General features: G+C 45.3%; 1 protein-coding gene across 1 annotated transcript in view; it reads right to left on the bottom strand.

Moving 5' to 3' along the window:
• Positions 1–24,472, bottom strand: part of BBS9 (Bardet-Biedl syndrome 9) — a 359,813-nt gene that overhangs the window by 317,971 nt on the left and 17,370 nt on the right. Inside the window, exons 3-5 of the mRNA XM_080930425.1 lie at positions 21,403–21,553; positions 13,470–13,534; positions 10,575–10,688 (exon numbers count right to left, since the gene is read on the bottom strand). Of these exons, the coding sequence (XP_080786551.1) occupies positions 10,575–10,688; positions 13,470–13,534; positions 21,403–21,553 (330 nt within the window). The remainder of the gene's footprint in view (positions 1–10,574; positions 10,689–13,469; positions 13,535–21,402; positions 21,554–24,472) is intronic.

The raw sequence follows: 24,472 nt of genomic DNA, 5'->3' as shown, positions 1-24,472 counted from the left end.
CATTAGACTTCCTAGATGAGTTCTACCTTTCTTAGGTTCTATTTCACTTTAGAAAAATCAATGTAGAGTACTTGGAAAAGTTAGAGAAAAGTAAACTTTCACACCAAGTCTTCCTTTAAGTTGATTTTCTCAGATATTTGTCACAGCACTAAGACTTGACCAGGCTTGCCCAACCATGTGACTGTTTTGGTTAAATCTTTTACAGATTCTTACTTAGCACCACCTATTGTGTGCTAATGACTGCTTGACACTATATAAACTGTAACAGACAAAATGAATAGATTCTGCTCAGTATGGGAGGAATCCTTCCCTCCTTCCTCTCTCAGAGTCTATGCAGAACTTCTCTGTAATTAGCAAGGGAGGACAATGTGTAAGAGACTAAGAAGGGTGTGGCTTTGGAATTCTCTAGCTCTCTGTGTAAGTCTCTTTATGACAGTAGCAAGAGCATCATCCTCTCAGCTCTAGCTCTCCATTCTGAGAAACAAAAATGGTAGTTGACAAAATTTAGATGTGGTATCGCAACATATAGGAGATATGATAACAATTCTCCTTCCAGATAGGCTTCTCTATTAATAAATACAAAACTTCCCGGTCAAAACTCAACCTCCAGCAAACAAACATTAAAACTCTGTATGGCAGATCATCAGACACAGAATAAGAGCTAGAGAGACGGCTCAGTTGATGGAGGGCTTGCCACAAAGCATGAATACCTGTGTTTGGATCCCCAGAGCACACGTGAAAAGCCAAGTATGGAAGCATGAACCTGTAATCCCAACACTGAAGAAGACTTAGATCCCTGAGACTTTCTGCCAGACAATATCACTGGATAGGTGAACTTCAAGTTCAGTGAGATGGGACCTCTGTCTTAGAAAACAAAATACAGAAAATAGCTGGGGACTCATGACATCTATGCTCCGTGCACTTATGCACACACCCTCATGTTTTTACACACACACACACACACACACACTATACACACACCACACACACCACACAAACACTGACAAACACTACAAACAAAGAAAAGAGTACAAGAGTCAAGACAGTGAACAAAACTGTGGCAGGGAGGACTGAGGCCAGGTTCTCTAGTCTAGTCAGTCTACCTCAGCCTCATATAACCTCTCTCGCTCTCTCTTTCTTTCCTCCTCTTTCTTTTCTACTTCATCATCATCATCATCATCATCTTCTTCTTCTTCTTCTTCTACTTCTTCCCCTCCTCCTTTTTCTTCTTCTTCCTCTTCTTCTTCCTCTTCTTCTGCCTCCTTCCTCCTTCTCCTTCTCTTTCTTCTCCTTCTTCTTCTCCTTCTTCTTCCACTTCTTCCCCTTCTCCTCCTCCTTCTTCCTCTCTCTCCATCCCTCCTGACAGCCACACAGACAGGGGATAAGCAGAGACAATGGACAATAACCAATATCCAATCAGTTTGTGAAGAAAGGAAACAAATTTTTCTGACTGGGTAGGAGAGGAGGCAAGAGAAACTCACCACCGCTATGAAAAAGCAAATAGACCCAGAAAGAGATGCCAAGCTAAGCTGATACAGGGGAAGTAGCTGGGCTAGCAGCCCACAGAGGCTCTACAGAAAGGCGGAGGGAGAGGACAATGGAAAATAACATACAAAAGAGAGACAGAGAAGCTGACAGTGTGTTTCACATGAGTGCACAGTTTAATAAGACTTAATCAACATATGCATATGTGATATCAGAAAAGCTGAGCTTTCAAAACAAGAACAAAACTTAACACACACACACATGGACTTTAGATGGGTACATGTATGTGTTGGTACACTGTAGAAACTGAGAGACATTGTTGACAATAAGGTTATAGTACCATCTACCAAGTCAGTGAATCACAGCCACCCAAATCCAAAAAACATGTACAATATTTAAAAGTACTGTGTGAGATGGAAAGATGGCCAGATGCTTTTGACTTTTTAATTCCAGTTCCAAGGGAATCAGACACCCTCTTCTGACCTCTGAAGACACCAGGAATAGACATGGTACACATATACACATGCAGGTAAAACACTTATACACATAACATAAAAGTAATAAATAAATCTAAAGAGAAATTAAATTAAATTAAAAATTAAAGGCCTGTCCCAGGCTACCTGAGGTGGAGCCTTTGGAGAAATGACTAAGTTAGGAGGCTTTTCCTGCATAAATGGGTCATTGTCTATAAGAGAAAGTAGCCCTGCTCCTCCACTCTTCTACCACGTGAGGATGCCTAGCTACAAAAAACAGGTAAGGCCAAACCTAACGACTCAGGCCTATAATCCCAGCAATTTGGAAGATCCTAAAGTCAAGGTCGGCCTAGACTGCATAATAAAGTTAGGGTTCTAATGCTGAGATAAACACCATGATTAGAATCAGCCTGGGAAGAACAAGTTTATGTCATTTTACAACTTGCAGTCCAGCATCCAGAGAAGTCAGGTCAGGAACTGAAGCAGAAGCCAAGGAAGGGTGCTGCCAGGCTTGCTCCTCAAGGTTCCTCAGCCCTACTGTCGCAGACCATCAGGGACCACCTACCTACCCACGGGTGGTGCCGGTCAGCGAGGCCCTCCCACACCATTCATCAATCCAGAAAAAGAGACTAATTCGGTAGAAGCATTTTCTCAACTGAGAGGCCCAATTTCCTGTGACTCAAATTGACATAAAAGCTAGCCAGCACAAGCCCAGCCTAGACAATTTAGTGGAACCCGTCTCAAAATAAAAAGTCAAAAAGAGGGCTGAAAATGTGGATTCTTTTTCTAGAATATGCAAGGCCCTAAGTATAATGTCTACTCAAGCTAGACGCGGTGGTGAACATCTTTAATCCCAGCGCTCTGGAGGCAAAGGCAGGTGAATCTACATGCATTCGACACCAGCCTGGTCTACAAAGTGGGTTCCAGGACAGCCAGGGCTACACAGAGAATCCCTGTCGGGGGGGGGGGGGACCTAAATAAATAAATAAAAGATGAGTATCACAAAAAAAGAAAGCAGGCAAGCAAGCAGGGAGGGACCCTGAGCACACACTGACTTGGTGACAAGTTAGCCATGAACTTCCTAGCCTTCAGAACTATGATCAGTGACAGGTTTTCCTGAGTCACTAGACTCAGGCACTTTGTTACAGCAGCAGAGATGAATTAAGAAACTATTCTGTCTGATTAAGAATATATCAGGAAACCTCAAAGTTTACAAGCAGACATTGTTTGCAGGAATTATTCCAAGTACACAGCCTGAACTGAAGACAGCGGCAAGGTCGGACGAGGGTGCTGGCGAGGGCAGCTGCGGCCACTCCAGGCCTGCTCAGTGCTGCACGAGCCACACCTAACACATGCCGTGTGCGTTTCCCAGAGTAGGAACATGTATGTGTTGTGTTAGTATATGGCTTCTGATGCTGTCTTGCTATCTTAAGGGAAATCCAAGTTTTAACTTCCAGTATAAAATTTGGCAGGAAAAAAATGTATACAGTAATAAGTATTTAGTGTCATAGTTTTCAAGTCGCTTTCTGGTAAATTAAATTAGGTTGCAATGTTTTCTATTTTCTCATAAGGGCACCTATTTCAATTTATGAAAAATAAGAACCAACTGAGCTTTATTAAAAAGCCCTCTCAGAGCTGGAGAAATGGTTAGGCTGTGAAGCGCACTTCCTGCTCAGGTGCAGGGCTCCAGTGCGGCCCCCAGTGCCCACGTCAGCGGCTCACAAGTGCTTGGGACTCCAGCTCAGGGGATCCGACGCCTCTGGCTCCCAGCACTTGCAATACTTGCACAAACCACCCAAACATGCACACATAGACATAATTTCTACACTGAGAATATGACTACATTTACAGAAAAAATATCTATAAATTTTGGTGTGAGGAATGTTGAAAATAAGGAAGAAGTGGCATAAAACCATGTGCAGAACACCAAGTCTCAGTCTCTCTCGGAAGAGGGGGTGGACAGGTCATGGAGGGCAGCAGGAACCCAGATTTACGAAGTGTTACCTAAACCTACATCAGAAGTGCCTCCTTCCAGGAACAGCACTAATGAAGAGGTGCGCAGTAACCAAGGTGCTGAGGAAGAGCAACTGTTGAGTGCTCAGCCTTAAATAAGGAACAAGGCTTAAATAATGCTCCAAGGCTCAGGAACATTAGTTAGGAACATGTTCAGGGACCCAAAAGGCAACCTGGCTTATACGTAGGGTACTGGAGGAACTAAAAGGGAGGGGATGTGGGATGAACTTGATAAAAATATATGATCACAAATGAAATTCTCAAATAATACCTTTTAAGTAAAAAAAAAATTCTTAAAAAGCAACTTTAATTTTAAATGTTTTTTTTTTAATCTTTTCTTAAACTAAACACACATCTAATTCCCAGAAGCAGGAAGGATGAGGTAGGAAGGTTCTAGCAGCTCTGGAGCAACCATGACACAGGGAAAACAGACCAACAGGGCGGCATAACAGGCTCTGACTCAGGTTCTGACTTGAAACACATTCCCTACTGAAGAAAAAGTGTGTGTGTGTGTGTGTGTGTGTGTGTGTGTGTGTGTGTGTGTGTGCATGTCTGTGTGTATGAGTGTGTGGATCTATGTATCTATGTGTGTAAATGTGTGTATATGTGTGTCTGTGTAACTATGTGTATGTGTGAGTCTCTGTATCTGTGTGTGTGTGTGTCTTTGTATCTGTGTTTAAATGTATATTTGTAAGTGTGTGAGTATGAGGGGACTGTGCATGTGAGTGTGTGTGCATATGAATATGTATGTATGTCTGTGTGTGAGTATGTGTGTATGAGTGTGTCTGTGTATGAGTGTATATGTGGGAGTGTGGGAGTATGTGTGTTTGAGTGTATATGTGTGAGTGTGTGTCTGTATGTGAGTCACTAACATTTCATTTCCTGGACTTCCTTATAAACCAAAATACCAAGCAAGAAATGAAACTGGACATAAACATATATCCTAGAAACCAGACAGTGTTTCCACTAATCTATGAGAAATAAAAATTCCTCACCTGGGGAGGCCGTGGGCAAAGGGACTTACTTGCTATCTTGCCTGATGGCCTGAGTTCAGTCTTCAGCACCTAACGCTGACGTCAGGCCTACACATGATTCTTGACGCTGAAGCCTGAGTTCAACCCCCTCCTCTCTCATTAAAGAAAGCTTAAGTAAATTTTCAACTACAGAGCAAAAGTGGCAGAGGGAGGGACCCAGGTACTGCAACCCGGCATCGCCAAAAACCCGTCAGCACCCCAGCTCCAGGTCAAACTCCGGAATACTCAGACTCAGAACCTGCAATGTTGCCATGGTCTTGTGATTCAAGTGCAAATTAAAATTTCAGGTGCACAGATGGAACGAATTCTCACATTACATCCTATCAGATATTAACTAAAAATTTTCCTTTTAAAAAGCACTTCTTTCAACTTGAAGTTTATATTTGATTTTACTCAAAGGAAAAAAAATTGTTATACAATTTCCTCATTCAAGATTTGTGTTGTTTTGTTTTGTTTTGTTTTGTTTTTCTGAAGCACACTTCATGTCTGTGCCTCATCCCCCTGCCTCCTACACAGTGCCTGGATTACCAGGGCCACCCCTTCAAGCCAGCCCTCTTTAGTCGCAGGCAGTCCCAACAACAGACAGTAGAAGAAGTCTGCCCTCTAGTGGTAGCTCTTCCGGTGCATAGCCCTAGTATCTCCTCACCTTATCTAAAACAGCAGCAGGTTTTATTTTTGACCTGATTCCTTTTCTCAAACACTAAATTTTCTTCACATTGTTAATTCTAAGTAACTTTCAAATTAAAAGAAGGACTCACTCTTGAGTGGTTCCAGCATTCACCAAGAGAATCCTGAGCCAGTGCCAGCTACACAGCCAGTTCCAACCAGTTTTAGCCTGTCCCAGCCAGCTCCAGACTGGTCTTCAAGACCTTGTCTCCAAAAATGCAAAACACACCAACAAACAAGAGAGCAGCACTCTCCCTACACAAGGCCACGCTGTGCAGGTTCACTGCACTAGAGATAGGTAAGCACGGGAAACGAGTTCCTTCCAAACTTAGGAGCCTTGCCTTCTTCCCAAGTGCTAAGCTGCTAGTTTTGTCTACCAAGGGGGGAAAACATTCCACAACCTGCAGACCCCATCACTCCTACACTCTGGGGACTGAGTGCAGGGCGGTGAGCACAGCATCCACATTCCCTGAGGCAGTCTTGTTTATTTCTTGACAGGGTCTTGTCCGTTTCAGGCAGCTAGCCTTTAACTCACCAAGCTGACCTGGAACTCCTGATCTTACTGACTTCACCTCCTTCTGTTTCAAGCCGTAAAATGTCCTGTCCTTACCGACAGAAATTTAAAGGATGTCAGAATGGCCTCAAGCTTTCTTGGGCATTTTTAATGTGGAACACAACTCTAGAGCTAAGAGAACAGGTCGGCCTTGTTTTCAGCTACTGCCTTGTTTTCATCCTGTGCTCAAAGCTGAGGTCCTTCAACCAAAGACAGCATCCCAGAAGAGCAGACATATAATAGTTTTACATGATGTCAGAGCCCTTGTGACAAATGAAGGCCAGAAGGAACAATTTCACTTGTGGATTTTCAGCCCACACAGGATGAAAACGTGGGTTGTCACAGGGAGGCTTCATTGAACAACAGGGTATGAGCAGACAGTCCCAACAGGAGGCATTCAGCATGAGCTACTTGTCAAGAGTCTCCTTGACGGACCTTTACTCAAAGAGAAGAATATTCCTCAACTCATCACAGGGAGCCCACCACTCATAAGACAATCATATGACCTGCAAGAGTAGGGGTCATCGTGACAACCAGAGGCCGTCTGCTCCCTGTCTGAGAACTCGGCCATACCGTGCCAAAAGAAGCCGGGTTTTCTTCGAGCTTCCTCCTCTCCCTTCCGTTCTAATCTCCAAATAGGAATTTACATAGGAGTGTGAGATGTGCTTTCTGCCTTTTAGGGAGAGATCAAAACTAACCTAGTATCACAAATATCCATTCAGATGTTGGGTCAGGAAATCTGTGTACTTCATAGGCTGTTGTTGCCCATCTTGCCTTGGGGTTAGAAGTCACATCCCTTCCTAAGTACAAGTTTTTGCAAACTGTGACTTGGCTCTGCAGCTAGAAGGGAGTCTCACATCTACTTCAGCACTGATTCAAACTTTTGAATAGTTGGAATTCATTGTTATAGGACTTAACTTGTAAATCAATGAGAGATTTCTCTCTCTCTCTCTCTCTCTCTCTCTCTCTCTCTCTCTCTCTCTCTCTCTGTAATGGTAGCTAAATATATTCCATGTTATCACTGTGGAAATAAAAATGAAGATGTGGAAAAAGAGTAGGGGTCAGGATGACCTACTTGAGCACCATCCATCAGTGTATCAGGAGTGGGGGAGGGGCTTTGTTTGCTCATTGGTTTGCTTTGCTGCTGAGGAGAGAACTCATAGATGCTGAGTTTAACAATCAGTGATCCACAGGCCCAGCCCAGCTCAAGAGCCTGAGGTTTTCTTTTTTCTTTTCTTTTCTTTTTTTTTTTTTAAGAGCCTGGGTTTTAACAGAGTAAGTCCTGAACCCATCACATTACTCTGATAGTCTGTTAGGAAACACATCAAAAGTGTTGCACAGAAGCAAACAATGTGGTCATACTAGTTAGGTTAACTTAGTTTGATGAAAAATAAAAAGTCCAAAGCAATCTATAGTGTTACGTACATAACCTGAACCACAACAATGCTAAGAAAACAATCACTTGAAAGAGCCAAAGTGCTGTCCCCACAACACAATGTTTGCACTCCAGATATACAGTAATTTTGTTTCATTGTTTCCTCTGTGTGTGTGTGTGTGTGTGTGTGTGTGTGTGTGTGTGTGTGTGTGTGTGTGTTTCTTTGAGCAGGGCCATAATCTTATCCAAAGCTAAGGAGGAACTCACTATCTATACTAGGCTACTTTAGAATTCATGGCAACCCTCCTGCCTCCGCTTCCTAAACACCAAGAGTAGATGCATGAGACACCACACCTAACTAGACCCATAGAATTTAGCAATTTGCTTCGTGATTTGGTGAGAACAAAAAAAAAAAAAAAATTAAAAATAGTTAAATAGGCAATTTGGAGATTAGGTCCCCCAAAGATGTCAGACATTTTAAAAGAAGAGTGATCATCAAAGGCAAGGGGTGTGAGGAGGCGCTTCGTGGTCGACATTACCTCTCAAATGAATCCTGGCTCTCTCTCCTCTCTCCATTCAACTGTGCACTTGAATAACCCACAGGCACTCAGGCGACTGTGTCTATAGCCTAACCACGTGTTTGTTTCATTACACAAAAATGTACTTGCAAATCACTACAAAAATATTCTAAATTGGGGGCTGGGGAGATAGCTCAGTGGTAAAGAACATTGGTTGCTTTGGTCTGGGGGTTGTTTAGAGATTTGTTTTAGGTGTGTTTTGCCTGAATGTATGTATACCCTTTTATGCCTGGTGTTGGTGGGGACCAGAAAAAGATTTCAGATTCCCTGGAAGTGTAGTTATAAATGGTTATACGCCACCAGGCTGGGTCCTCCTAACCTCTGAGCCGTGCATGGCTCCAGCTCCACTTCTTGCCCTTAACGAGGACTCAGGTTCAGTTATCAGCCCCATATGACAGCCCACAACCATCCAGTTCTAGGCAATCTCACATCCTCTGACATCCTCAAGCACCTAGACACAGGTGGTGCACATAAACACACACACACACACACACACAGAGAGAGAGAGAGAGAGAGAGAGAGAGAGAGAGAGAGAGAGAGAGGCACACACAAATGAATATTTTTAAGATGATCCCTCCCAAAAGCTAAGTATCACAAAACTCCTAATCACAGTTCAGCAGATGATACATGCACATACATGCAGACACAACCACAAAACAATGAGTAGCCAGCACAAGCCAGCACCCCCAGCTCCTCTTCAACCATGTTAACTGCAGTGAAAAACCATGAGCTATGTCTAGATGGACATGCTGCAGGAAGCCTTTTTATTGCTGGGGGGAAAAGACATACAAAAGAGGAGAAACCAGTCTAAGCCAGAAGTGCCAGCCTTCTTCTCTGGACTCAACCAAGACACTCAGGAAAGAGCTGCTTCTGCCCTGAACATACTATTTCTCTGGTAATTATCTGCACAATATCACAATATTCCTGTGGCATTCGCATGCTGTTAGATATTATAGGTCTATAATTATAATCTAGAATATGCAAGGCACACAAAGGAAGACACGTGATGGAACGCACCTGTGATCCCAGCACCCGGAAGTTTGTGCAGAAGAGGCTCAATATGAGTTCAAGGCAAGCCCCACCCAAAGAGTGAAATCCAGGTCAGCCTGAGCTACAGTGTAGACCAGATCTCAAAATAACATGCATACATACACACATATATTCATACATACCTACATATACATGCATACAGACAGACAGACATTAAAAAGCAGCCACGAATACAGAGAACATGATATGTGTCGGATAGATACAACCATTTCCCCCTTATTCAGGGAACTACCAGTGTTACATGTAGTAAGGACAGATTTCCTGGAATTTATCCCTACGCCCAAAGATACCAAGAGCATCTGCTTGATAAAAGCGATGCCCTGGTGGATTCTGGGAGAGGTCCCTCTCCTCTCAGGCCTCAGGACTTGAGGAGCAATATCACATCCACAGTCAAGGGCCTGTCTGTTTCCATCCCCAGGCTCTCGTGTCTAGAAAGAATCCATAGGCACTCAACACGAGAGGCAGGGTAGGCAGGTTTATGGTCCACCTTCCTTCAGCAGGTACAGCTGGGTCTGTCACTAAGATCAAAACTTCAGGCCGGCTTGGCGGTGGTGACGCTCACCTTTAATTCCAGCAGTTGGGAGGCAGAGGCAGACCGTTCTCTGAGTGCAAAGCCAGCCTAGCCTGGTCTTCAGGACAAGTTCTGGGACAACCAAGGATACACAGAGAACCCTGTCTCAGAAAACAAACAAGCAAGCATTGCAGGCCACGGAAAGTGGCAGGCACCCAGCTCTATCACAAAAGAACTCACTTTGATCAGTTTATTAAGACAAACTCTGTAGAAAACAAAACACCAAGACCCAGGCCACTGACAAGATAGAGCATTTAACTCGGGACGGTTTCAGGGCTGAGGCCGTGGTGGCCGTCACGGCAGGGAGCCTGGCAGCAGACAGGCAGGCGTGGCACAGGAGCCAAGCGCTTACCCATCCAATCCACAAGCAAGAGGCAGAGCGACAGCTAACTGGAATGGCATAGGACTTTGAAACCTCAAAGCCACCCAAGTGCCACAGCGCCTCCAACAAGCCACAGCTCCTAGTCTTCCCCAAACAGCTCACCAACTGTGGACCAAGCATTCAAACATGTGAGGCTATGGGAGCATTCTCACTCAAACAACCGCAAATATTTAGAAAGAGCGCTGAAGGCCGGATAATAATACAAGTCACGTGACTACAAACATTTCCATTTTTTTAAAGTACACTTTTTAATAAAGTATCTAAAACTAAAATTTTTACTAAAATACTTATTTAATTCTTTAAGTTTCAAACCACATAACATTCCACTGTAATTTAACCAAAGGGTGTAAATCTGCCACTTGAAATATCATGTGTATGACTCAAAGCAAATTACCTTTTATACCACCAAAGGGTCCATAAGTCATATTGCAGGCTGTCCTCTGAAGATGGTGCTCATACATTAATTTTATCTGATACTGGTTCCCATGTTCCACATTACCCAATGTCCCTATGGAGAAAAAACATAAGTGGACTCTTTAAATCTGTTTATGCTGATATATATCAATTTCTTCTCATCCTCTATATCAGCTTTAGTTATTAATTTTAATAAATTGAAACTGACAAAGCAATGCAAGATTAGAACATTAATACACTGGTCACAGAAAAAGGCCAGCACAGTTAAGAAACAATATTTGAATCTCAGATTACAACATTAGAGAAATAAACTGTAGGGAGATTTTATCATGTATTTCCATTAGACACTCCTGAGCGAGGCAGAATTGTTTAATAACAACAAAGCTATTTTGTTTCAGTTATAGAATAAACACTATTACATTTTTCCATTATAAACAATGTAAGAGGACAGCAAACAAATGACAACTTTAAAACAACTCATTTTCTGTCCACATTATCAAAATGCCCAACCCTTCAAATACTGTGTCCTATAGCTGGGGATTGACCCCACCACTGAGCTACTGCCAGACCTTATGTTGGCCAGCCCTGCATTGCCAGTCCTAAGCCGGTGGAGAAGTCTTCCCAACTTCCTTCAACAGTGGGCAGAGAAATGTGCTCTATTTGAAACCTTGTAAGAGAAATGTCTTTCAGAGCAAAGGGTTCTCTCTCCCGTTCTACGATACAGGCCGCATATCCTACAACCATGTTCTAGTTCTTTCCTAAGACTCTGCCCATATCTACTTTGTGCTGCTATGATTTCAAGGCTGCAGGCAGAGCTGTGCTGAGGCAGGAAGCAGTAAAACAGGTCTCAGAGGACAGACTTAGAAAGTAACTTTCCCATAAAGAAGTCTCTCTCTCAGAGCGCAGACAGTGAAGGTGATGTTAAAGTAGTCTCCAGCAAAAGAAATAGCCAAGCTGATTGTTAAAAAAACATCTAAATCTCCCCATGGTTAGACATATGTAACCCCAGCACTAAGATGGAAACACTGGAGGCTCACCCATTTTCTGGCCCGACTGGAACACAGGGTGAGCTAAAGTCAGCTTGAGCATAGGATGTAAGATCCTCGCCCACAACTAGCCACAATGCAGAGAGAGACACTCAGCCATAAATAAGACATTTATCCTATCCCTCCCTACAACCCAAGGCTCAGGAAACATCACCAACAAGGCAGCAGAAACGCTGTAAGAGCCAAAAGCAGTGTGAAGGATGCTGTGAAATATTGTCTTCCAGACTGGGCCATTGCACACACAAACTCAGCAGCTGTGGTTGTCAGCACAAGACCTACATAAAATGAGCACAGAGAGACGGCCAATGAGGCCCCACTCGTGGCTGAGGAGCTATCGGCAGTTGATGGGCACTGGGAAGGGGAGACTCAGTTCTGTTCAGGGATGTGGATGTGATTGACAGACATAGTCATTGTACATGAAGTTGCCAAAGAATAAACTTTTTAAGTTTTTCTATTTTTTAAGCTTTGTTTTGTGTTTACTGGCTACATGTATGTCTTTGTACTTCATGGATGCTCAAAGGCATCAGATCCCCTGAGACTGGAACGGGGATGATTATGAGCCATGATGTGGGTGCTGGGAATCAAACCTGGGTCCTCCGGAAGAGAAGCGATATTCATGCCCTTAAGCCATGTCTGTAGCCTCAAGAGCAATTTTTTAAGATCCCAACTCCAAAGAGAAAAAAAAAAAAAGCAGAACCAAATACACAAAATAGAGTAACCGATATCATACCTTTTATTATTATTATTATTGTTGTTGTTGTTGTTGTTAATGTTATTATTGAATGCTAAATACACTCCCTTTCGTGAGAAATAGAAACTTTCTCTAGAGAGGTTTCTCTGTGTAACTTCTGCTGACCTCTAACTCCCAGGGCTCCTGCTTAGCATCAGAGTGCTCGAATTGTAGGCAGGCATCACCATGGCCACATAGGAACACATTTCACCATGACATCAGTGGCATTCACACCATCAGACCTCTGATAAAGACAGGTAACAGTGGTGACAGAAAGGGGCAATGACAAAAGCCCTGCCACAGCACAAGGTGGCCCACAGCTGTCACCATAGCACCCAGACACAGAGACACACAGGAGGACTGGCCATCGAGGGCCACCTGGCCTACACAGTGAGTTCTGAGCCAGCCTGCACTGCTCATAAGACCCTTTCTCAAAAACCAATCTATCAATCAATAAAGATGAGTGACTGTCACCTGCTTCAATGCCACCCATCGATTTCTAATTGTTTTCCACCAACTACCACATCCCTTGGTACCAAGACTGCCTATAAAAGTTAACAGACATTTGCCCCTGAAATGTCCTGAACTTTAATAAGGGACAAAATGCTGAAAATCAAGACACTACAGACTACACACTAAACTCGTCCCCACAGGACCACATTAGGAAACAAAATCCAATTTCGCCTCAAAATCAAGTGTCTTGAGGTCTGACTAAGGACAACAGGAAGCCAGGAAATGGGAGTAAAACAGAAACACCTGAGCTGACCAAAGAACAGACATTTCAACCCTGACTGAGTCAATGGCTAATCACGGGGCTGTCACTGCTGAGCATCTCCTAAGCTTCAGGGGTCCTGAGGAATCGAAGCCTTCTGGACGCAGTTCCTGACAACAGGGAGATTATCGGAAACCCTCTGATAAAACCAAGAATACATAAGAATAACAGACCAAGAAATGTACAGAGAAGAATAATTCCTGCTGGGAAGGCTAACAGAGGCTAGAAAATCTCACGTGGACACTTCGTATTCTCCCGAATACCATCTACTCTCCTACCCAGCACCCAGCCTGTGACAAGTCCCACAGGAGAAGAGCGCCCTCTCACCTGAGACGGAGTAGACGCAGAGCTTCCGGGAGTGCAGCACAGCCAAATGAAGCAGCTCGGTGCCTCTGTGGATGGGACAGTTTCAAAAGCTGTTAAGTGTTAGTTTCAGATAGAACCTGAAAGCTACACCCTATTTCCAAGAAGGTCTCATAACTACAGCTACTGAGAGTTAATAGAACGATCTGTGGACATAAGTCTAAGCTGCAAAATAATCACACCAGTGGGCACCTACCTCCGATTCAGGGCTGAGTTAGGGGAGCCAGTGTCTCCCTAGAGCCAGCCAGGAAGTCAGAGGGAGATAAATAAGAGAAAGAGGGGGACGGCCGGGCACAGTGGGCACAACTTTCATGACGGCACTGATGGCAGAGGCAGGCAGATCTCTGTGAGTTGCAGGCCAGGCCGGTCTACACAGTGAGTTCCAGCTGGTGATACACAGCAAGACCTGTCTCCAAAAATAAGAAAACAAGTAAGAAGGACAGGGGTGTGAAAGAGGAGAGGGCTGACAGACGGAAGAGGAAACCAAACTCAGAGCCCTGAAGAATCAGGCCTGAGCCTCTGTGAGCTCCAAGCCCTGCATCTGCCTTCTGACCAACTCACTTGTGACTTCCAACAAACCTTCCGGTCTCCCTGAGCCTACTTCTCCCTCGGGAAGATAAGATGTTTCAGTGAAACTGAATACAAGCCAGAGAAAGTGCCTGGTAGAATGAGTGAGCATCGTGCTGTCGGTATTAGCAAAGGCTCAGACGACTCCCAGACCCCAGCTCCCTTTAGAAGTGTTGAAAACTTTCAGTTCTCACTGCGTCTCAAGTAGAAATAAAATACCACTGTCTACACTGCCCGCCGGCCAGAGGCAGATGCAGGGCACAGAACAGAAAGTCTTCAGGGATCACAGTGGGCGCTAATGAGGAAAGGCTGAGGAAGGCTCTGATGGACTAAGAACGAAGCCAGACTTGGGAGGTGGCTGCTGTCTGGTTCTGGACTTCTGACCAGACTTGCACAAGTTTTCAAGAAAAGCCAGAAAGCAGAGATTTTATGTAAAACATCCTGGTTCTTAAATATCAGCAGCTCCTTCAAACTGAAAACACGGAAGGCCACGCACATGTGTGTGGGCATCTCTGCTGCAGACTCGGTGGAAAGAACAAGGAGCGTGAATAAAGTCTGAAGACGGTTCTGCTGATGCACCTTCTCCACATGTGACCATTCACCAGAGCCCTGGTACCCTCCCTTACAGGGAACGGCACGAGGTCACACTCACACTGGCCAGGCACGAGGTCACACACGCATACTGGCCAGGCTCTGTGAGTCCTCATCCTTTGTTTTCCTGCCACAAAAATGTGACCTGTGCTTCTCAGCTACCACAGACCCAATCGTGCTTTCAGAACTCTGTGGGCCTGGGAGCTCAGCACAATACTTTCTCCATCTTCCAAGAGAGGACAAGGAAGCATGAAAAGACAGCACCGCCCAGCATGAGGCACAACAGCTCTGAGCCTTGGCTACATGGTTTCAAACTCTAACATGTCTGAATCTAAAACGCAGATCATTGCATGCTATGGGTAAGACAGAGGCTGCAAGAGTCTGAGTGTGTAACTCCAGTTCTGACACCCGTTCTGTACTCTGCACACATGTTACACGCACATACACTCAGACACACATGCATATACATAAATTAAAATAAATGAATCTCATAAAAGCCTGACAAAAGCGGAGAGCAGTCGGTCATCACCCACCTTCCTTCCCTCCAAGTCATCGCCTTACTGAGAGCAAAAGTAGGTCTACCACACCATGCCGGCTCTGTCCCAAGAGAAAGAAACCATGTCATACTGTCCCTTACATGGCCAAGCTGGACTCAGCAGAGGAGAGTGGAGAGGGCAGAAATTACAACTGTAAAGTTAGCTGGGCACAGTGAGACACAGACTGGAGGTCAGCAGGTAAGGAGGCAGAGGCTGGTGAGTCTGAGGTCAAGGCCAGCCTGATCTAGACTGAAATCCAGGCCAGCCAGGGCCACACAGTGAGATCGCGTCTCAAAAACAGAAGAAAATTTTTAAAAAAGTTATTGCCCTCTGGTGAAATAATGGTACAAAGTTTAATTGTGTGGGGGTGGGGTGGCAAATACCTCTGATTGGATTTGGAGTCGGATCCACAGGAAGGAACTCAGGCCAGGCACAATAAACCTGGTCAGAAGCCTGTGGACAGAGGCCACAGGATCCGGAAGAGCCTTGTGTTAGCCTGTCAAGGTGCCAAGCTGCCTTCTAAATGCTCACACTCACGCCCACAGACCTGTGCTCACCCTCCGTCAGAGAAGCTTCTTGTGGAGTGGTTGCTTGGAGAAGGAAAGTCCTTTTCCTATGAGGTGGCCACTAACATGTCCCCATGCTAGAGCAGATGGCCCTATCCCCACGCATGCACCAGCAGCTCTAATCAGTATTAGCTGGGTCATCAAGAGAAAAACAGAAGGAAGACTTGAAGCTGGGGGTTTCCAGACGGAGCTGGAGGGCTGGGTGAGGGTAGATGTGAACCTAATACAGAGTATACATCAATGAAATTCTCAAATATCACACAGTAAATGTCATACTGAGAATTATCTTAATCTACAGAGTTAATGGCACCCACCTCTGGTGTCACTCATCTATAAATCCAGCCACTGAGAAGCTAAGACAAGAACACCATCACCAGTTGAAGCCAGAGGGGTGTACGCAATGAGACTCTATCTCAATTTCATTGGTATAGTAAATACAAATAAAATGGAAAGGTGAAAATGCACCTGTGATGTAAGAACCCTTTGAGCATCCTACTCTGCACACCAGTCCTGTCCAGGTTCACAGTGACCACCTGTCCACACTGAGCACAGTGACCACCTGTCTGTTCACACTGGGCACAGTGACCACCTGTCCACACTGAGCACAGTGACCACCTGTCTGTTCACACTGAGCACAGTGACCACCTGTTTGTTCACACTGAACACAGTGACCACCTGTCCACACTGAGCACAGTGACCACCTGTCCACACTGGGCACAGTGACCACCTGTCCACACTGTGCACAGTGACCACCTGCCCACACTGAGTACAGTGACCACCTGTCCACACTGAGCACAGTGACTACCTGTCCACACTGAGTACAGTGACCACCTGTCCACACTGAACACAGTGACCACCTGTCCACACTGAACACAGTGACCACCTGTCCACACTAAGCACAGTGACCACCTGTCCACACTGTGCACAATGACCACCTGTCCACACTGAGTACAGTGACCACCTGTCTTTCCACACTGAGTACAGTGACCACCTGTCCACACTGAGTACAGTGACCACCTGTCCACACTGAACACAGTGACCACCTGTCCACACTGAGCACAGTGACCACATGTCCACACTGTGTACAGTGACCACCTATCCACACTGAGTACAGTGACTACCTGTCCACACTGAGCACAGTGACCACCTGTCCACACTGAACACAGTGACCACCTGTCCACACTGAGCACAGTGACTACCTGTCCACACTGAGCACAGTGACCACCTGTCCACACTGAGTACAGTGACCACCTGTCCACACTGTGCACAGTGACCACCCGTCCACACTGTGCACAGTGACCACCTGTCCACACTGAGCACAGTGACCACCTGTCCACACTGTGCACAGTGACCACCTGTCCACACTGAGTACAGTGACCACCTGTCCACACTGAACACAGCGACCACCTGTCCACACTGGGCACAGTGACCACCTGACCACCACCAGCATTTAGATGGAATCAAAATTTACCAGCCACCTAAATGACAGTATCTCCCTGATTCAGCCTGTCACCATCCATAAAAGACTCATTTCTGTTGATGTTGTTGTTGTTGGGTTTTGCTTATTTATTTGGTTTTGGCAGGGGCCAATGGGCAGGGGGCTTAGCTGAAACAGGTATCATATAGTGCAGGCTGGCTTCAGACACCCTATGTTCCTGAGGGTGACCTTGAACTTCTGATTTATAGCGAAAGTCTTACTCCAGGAACTGTCCTAATGCCTTCATGATACATGTCTCCAACAAATGAAGCATAGAACTAGAAGAGAGTTCATATGTGCATTGGCTGGTTTTATGTCAACTTGACACAAGCTAGACTCATTAGAGAGGAAGGACCTCAATTGAGAATATGCCTCATAAGAGGCCCGCAGGCAAGGTGTAGGGCATTTTCTTAATCAGTGATTGATGGGGCAAAGTCTAGCCCACTGTGGATAGTGCCATCCCTGAGCTGGTAGTCCTGGGTTCAATTAAAAAAAAAAAAAATGAGCAAAAAAAAAAAAAAATGAGCAAATCATGAGGAGCAAACCCGTAAGCAGCATCCCTCCATGGCTCCTGCATCAGCTCCTGCCTCCAGGCTCCTGCCCTGTTGGAGTTCCTGTCCTGATTTGCTTCAGTGATAAACAGTGATGTAAGCCTAAAATCCCGTTCCTCCCCAGTTTACTTTTGGTCGTGGTGTTTCATCACAGCAACAGAAAACCTGGCTGAGACAATCCTTAGGACGGTTGCTTGGTTTTCAAACATGAGTAAATGCCACCTGGAGCCAACAGCAATCAACAAGGGGACTGAATCCAGACTAATCAGATTTAGGAGAGCAAAGGGGGTTCACAAAGAACAGACATGTCCACTGTACCTGTAGATAACGGAATCCACAATACGTTTTAACTTTATATTTATTCCGGGTTGACCTTGAACTCTGTCTCCCAGGCGGTGGGGTCACAGGCACACCTAGACTGGCTTTTTATGTGGTGGGTGCTTTGCCTGCATATAAATCAATAGACCACACACACAGGAGAGAGCTGGATCCCCTGAAACTGGATTACAGACTTCTGTGAGCTGTGGTGTGGCTGTTAGGAGTCAAACCTGGATCCTCTGGACTAGCAGCAAGTGTCTTAACCACTGACCCATCTCTCCAGCCCATGGATTTAAATTAAAACATAATTACATTATTTTGCCCTCTCTTTTCCCCATTCTAATCCCTCCTATGTTCCCCCTACTGCCTTTTCAAATAACCTGCCTCTTTTTCTTTGATACTGTGGCCTGAGGTGTGGGGAGGGAGATGTGCAAACTGTTTAACCACTTAGGACACTCATCCTGGAGGTGCCTGATTCTCCTCCTCTGGGCTGCCACTATCCCTTAAGTTCTTTGAGGAGAGGAGGGGCTTTCTCCCCTCCACATGAGTGTGTGTGTTGGTACTGTCATTATTCAGGATTGGGCATGGAGGTCCTTGTGCTGATAAGCACTAGGAGAGCCTGGAATGCTAAACACCTAGGGTTGTCTCTTCAAAGATGGATGGATGGATGGATGGATGGATGGATGGATGGATAAATAAATGGATGATCTGGTTCCTACCCAGAAATCTGGGGGTGGGGTGGTTAATAGCCTAGGTAGTTGGCTAGGTTTCTAGCACCAGGCATGATCTTCCTCCTGTTTAGTGGGCACTAAGTGCAATTAGACAGCTACTGGTTACCACCAAGATATGCACGCTGTGACTGCACCTTCAAGGGCATGTTGCCGCGCTAGTCAGTGATGTCGTTCAAAGACACATAGTGTCACAACAGGTAGGTTCTATTGACTACACCCCTTGCTTGGCAGCTCACATAGCACTTTCTGGTCCCATGCAAGTGAGACCACAAGAAGAGGACTTTTATGTTAGGACCCAGGCCTCAAGTCGGATGGCTGACTTTTTGAAATGAGCATTTAGTAATTGCATGCAATGGTGGATTTCATTGTGTTGCTCCCAGGATGTGTATGTATAAGATACTGTCAACCCTCCCTCCTCTGCTCCCATCTCCTTCCTGTTGGCTCCATTTCTAGTCATAATACTCTTTTGAATTTTGGAGTTTTTAATTCTTATGTTTTCCTTTGTTTAGAGGTGTTGAGACAGGTTATCTCCATGTGGCCCAAACTGGGATTACAGGCTGCATTTCCACACTGAGATCACAGTATTTTTAGAGACAGGCTTTCTGGATGCGCTGGCTACGTTTCTGTTGCTGTGATGAAACACCACAACCAGAAGCTACTCAAGGAAGCGGCACGTGTCCGGGGCTATCGATTCATAACAGCAGGGAAGCATGGCAGAGAAGGCAGGAAGCTGAGAGACCACATCCCAGTCACACACAGAACCAGAGAGAACATGTAGACGTTTGCGAGCTATAAGCTCTCAGAGCCCACCAGCAGTGAGCTTCCTCCAGCATGGCTCTACATCTAAAAATTCCATAAGTTCCCCAGACAACCAACACCTGGACCTCAGACACATGCGCCTACAGAGGACATCGCTCACTCAAACCACAACAGTGGGCACGGTAACACACACCTGTAATGCCAGTACCTCAGAGGCTGAGGCAGGAGGATTGCAAGTTTTAAGCCAACTCCAGCTTAAACTATATCAAAAAATAAAGTTAAGTTAACAAAGAAAGAAAGGGGAAGAAGGATAGGAAGAAACGAGAAAGGAAAAACACACTTTTGATTTTAAGGAAACTCATGCATAGCAGGAAGCTAAGGTGGGAGGAAAACAAATCTGAGATCAAACTGAACTAACTACATAGCAAATAGCAGGTAGGGTGCATAGCAAAATCCTACCAAGACAGACAGACAGACAGAAAGAAAGAAACAAGAGGGAGGGAAAGAAGGAGGGAGGGAAGGAGGTTTGAATATGCTTGGCCCAGGGAGTGGCATTATTAGGAGGTGTGGCCTTGTTGCAGTAGGTATTGGAGGAAGTGTGTCACTGTGGGCGTGGGCTTTGAGACCCTCCTCCTAGCTTCTAGTCTCCTGTTTGCCTTCAAACAAGATGTAGAATTCTCAGCTCCTCCAGCACCATGCCTGCCTGGATGCTGCCATGCTTCCACCTTGATGATAATGGACTGAAACTCTGAACCTGTGAGCCAGCCCCAATAAAATGTTGTTCTTAAAAGAGTTGCCTTGGTCATGGTGTCTGTTCATGGCAGTAAAACCCTAAGACAGAAAGAAGGACAGACTGACTGACTAAGAAAGGTGGAGGGAGGAAGGTATAAAGGGAGGGGGGAAGAGGGGAGGGAGGAAGGCAGGGAGGGAAGGAAGTAGGAAAAGAAAAGAAAAAAGAAGAGAAAAAGGAAAGAAAAAGGGAACGGGAGGAGAGGGGAGGGGAGGGAGACAGAAATGGGCTTCTGGATAGAAGGAAGTTCTTGAAGAAAGGGAGGGAGGAAGGGAAAGACAGGGTGGGGAGATAGAGATCAGGAAAGATGGTAGAGAACAGGAAGTAAAAAGAAGAGGAGGAAGAGGAGGAAGAAAGTACTTTGAAACAGATTTCTGTTAGGACAGGACCTTTCTATTTGAACCTTTGCATACTTATTAAACAAATATTTACCTGACTTCAGTGAAGTGTTCTTTAATAGATAAATGTTTGGTTCTTTATTTGGCTGTTTATAAGCTTCTCTCCTTGTCCTGTGCTGTAACATGTCTTATATCTCAAGTCCCATCTCTATAACAGTGTTCTCAGCATTGAAGTGAGCTTGCTGAGTAATAATCTGGACCACTCCTCAGAACCCAGCACCCCTACAGCACATGCGGTAACCCCACACTCCTGGAACCCCAGCCCCAGTCAGGGCAGAAACAAGGCACCGGGGCTTTCTGGATACCCTAGACAAGAAATTACAAGCCCCAGGTTCAGGTTCACTCTGTAAGGAAAAGGAGGCAGAGAGTGTACCCTGCACATACACACACGTACATGCACTGACACAGACACGCACAAATAAACCCCTAAGTTAGCACAACTTAAATGTACACGTTTCTACATAAAGTGTTTAGAGCATAAAGCTTGCCTGCATGACATATATCTATAACATACATAGTTCATGAAATGTCCTTTAGATCCATAAAAGCATCACTGTAAGGGACAGATCTAATCCTCACAAGGGACCCCCCACAGTCAGTGAGCTCTACTCACGAGACAAACTTCCCAACTGCCACTTGCAGCACAGGGTCCCGCAGATGCACTTCCAGAAGTAAATCTTCAGCCTGAGGCCCACCTCCAGCTTTCACAGAATGGGGATTAAAGATTCTCAGGTAACCCATGAAGCTGCCCACAATGATTTTATCTGTAAACAGATTTTGAAAACACGGTAAGAAACAGACATCACCAAATATCAAGAATCAACTTTCTGAAGACCAAAGGAGTCAGAATACTTAGAGTCTAACCTGGCTTTGAACACAAAGTCACTTTTCAACAGATGACGTGGTTAAGGCCATCCTACTAGAGTCCCACGGACCCTTGAGAACGGCTCTGCACCACTAAACGTCATGGAAACTCGTCCATTAGTGCATGTTTGTCTTAAGCATCAACCGGTACCCATCGTAATTCAGCTCAGTGAAAGCAAGTAGCTGTCTCAAAAGACTGGTATCGATTACAAACCGGTTCCATCCTGGAATGTTAACTCTGAGTGTGACTGTTGAAGGCACTCTAAATGGGATGTGGCGGTTTCCATAGAAACCCCACAACAGTGAGTGATCTTGGATCCAACAGGGTCAAGAGAAGGATGTGTAGGAATTTAAACTGTGTCTCCCAAAATGACAAGTTCAAATTCTTGCTCCAGGTATGTAGTCCAGTTTAGAAACAGTCTTTGCAGATAGAACCAAGTTAAGGTGAGGACATGACCGTCCTTTAGGGAAAGGGAAGGGAAATGCAAATGGCAAGTTATGACTGGATCGGACAGTGTGAGATGTCACAGGCAGAGACTCCTAGCGCTCAGGAATCTGCCTTAAGTACTGACTTCTCTACTGCCTGAACCACGGAAGCGTATGAGAGAAAATGTTTGATTTGGGACTTATGGGTGCAAAGTCATGACCCTCGTGGCTGGGTGCATGGCAGGCATGACGGGGTACATGACGGGGTACATGACGGGGTACATGACGGGGTACATGACGGGGTACATGGCACGGTACATGACGGGGTACATGACGGGGTATATGGTGGAGTACATGACGGGGTACATGACAGGGTACATGACGGGGTACATGGTGGGGTACATGACGGGGTATATGGTGGAGTACATGACGGGGTACATGACGGGGTACATGACGGGGTACATGGTGGGGTACATGATGGGGTACATGACGGGGTACATGACGGGGTACATGACGGGGTACATGGTGGGGTACATGATGGGGTACATGATGGGGTACATGACGGGGTACATGGTGGGGTACATGATGGGGTACATGGCGGGGTACATGATGGGGTACATGACGGGGTATATGGTGGAGTACATGATGGGGTACATGACAGGGTACATGACGGGGTACATGGTGGGGTACATGATGGGGTACATGGTTGGGTACATACAGGGTACATGACGGGGTACATGGCAGACATAGTGCTAAGTGGTAACTAAGCACTTTCTTACATACCCCCCTAAAAGCAGGATGGAGAACAGAAACGACGCGGGTTTTGAAACCTCAAAGCCCACACACAAAGACATACTTCCTCCAGCAGGGTCACTTCCTAACCATTCTCAAACAATTCCAACCAACTGGGAACCAAGAATTCAAGTATATGAGCCTGTGGGGCCATTTCCGCTTAAGCTACAACAGAAGCTGAGGGAAGGCAAAGAACGAGAGGCCATCCCGAGCTATACTGTGAGCCAAGGCTGGGAGGCGTCCATCTGACAGACTGGCAGAAACTGAAAGAACACATATATAAACCAGAGTGTCTTGAATTACTGGAAATTAGAAGAAACAGAAGGATCCTAGAAACTTCAGGAAAACTAGAAAAGGGTGCTAAAGAGATGGCCCAGAAGCTGACCGCACTGACTACTCTCGCATAGTCCCATTCCCAGCACTCACAGGATGGCTCAAAACCACCTGCAACTCCAGTTCCCAGTTATTTGGTGCCCTCTTCTGGTAACTATAAAGTACTGCAACATATGGTACACAGTTCCAGGGGCTCTGAATACTGGCCACTGAAGGCACCAAGTTCACACATGGTACGCAGACATACATGAAGGTAAAATAAAATAATAATTTTTTAATAACCCGAGTTCATGAGAATGGCTAAGTGCACAGTTAACAAGCAAATTGCAAACATATGATTTTTTCAAACATCTATTACAGTAACCAAATGTCAGATAAAATTTTTACTCACAAAAAAAAAAAAAGAAGTATGACTAGAAATATGGTGTGGGAATAATGTTTAAAAGTATTTATTTTAAAAAAAAAGTTTTACTCACATATTTCACGCTATGATAAATGCATACATTCACTTATTCATTCACTCCTTCAAGTGAGATTACCTGGGAAGCATTAGCTGAAAGGCCATTAGGCCACTTCTGTCTCCTCCCACCCCCTGAGTAATAGTTTAGAGAAAGCACTGTAATGTGTTTATCACATTACTTAAGGCCTTTCGCCTCACTTAAAACATAAACACTTCAGGTCAGTGCAGAGCATCCACCACAGCTACTGGGTAGTCACAGCTTCTTACCCACTGTTACACATGAGTCACAATCTGAGTCCCGAGCCCAGTGACAGTCTGTTATCACTGCTGTTGCACCTCACATATCAAACAGGAACTTTTTTAAGAGTATGGATGTTTTGTCTTCTTGCATGTCTGTGTGCCATGTGTGTGCCTGGTACCCACAGAGGCCAGAAAATGGCTTCAAATTTCCTGGAACTGAAGTTACAGACAATTGTGAGCTCCCAGATGGGCGCTGGGAATTGAATCCTGTCCTCTGGGAAAGCATTGTGTAGATGTGACTTTTATTCTCCTGATGTAACTGTCATCTCCAAAGCGTCTGCCTCCGTCTGCTAACCTAGGCCTGGAAACTTCTAGCCCCCGTACAATCAAATCTAGGCCTAGAATGCTTTCAGGCTTGCTACTGAATAAGTTCACCCCTTCCTAGTTCCTTCTGACCCCTGGCTGGCTAGTTCAACTCGGCTGTTTTGGCTCAAACTCTACTCCAAGCTCACTGATTCAGTCTGGCTTCCCCCAGACTGCTCTACTTGGCCTCATACTAACTTTGGCA

Source organism: Micromys minutus (genome assembly GCF_963924665.1).
Source record: "Micromys minutus genome assembly, chromosome: 16".
Taxonomy (NCBI): Eukaryota; Metazoa; Chordata; class Mammalia; order Rodentia; family Muridae; genus Micromys; species Micromys minutus.
The sequence above is the reverse complement of the archived record's forward strand: the minus strand, read 5'-3'. Positions and strand labels throughout refer to the sequence as shown.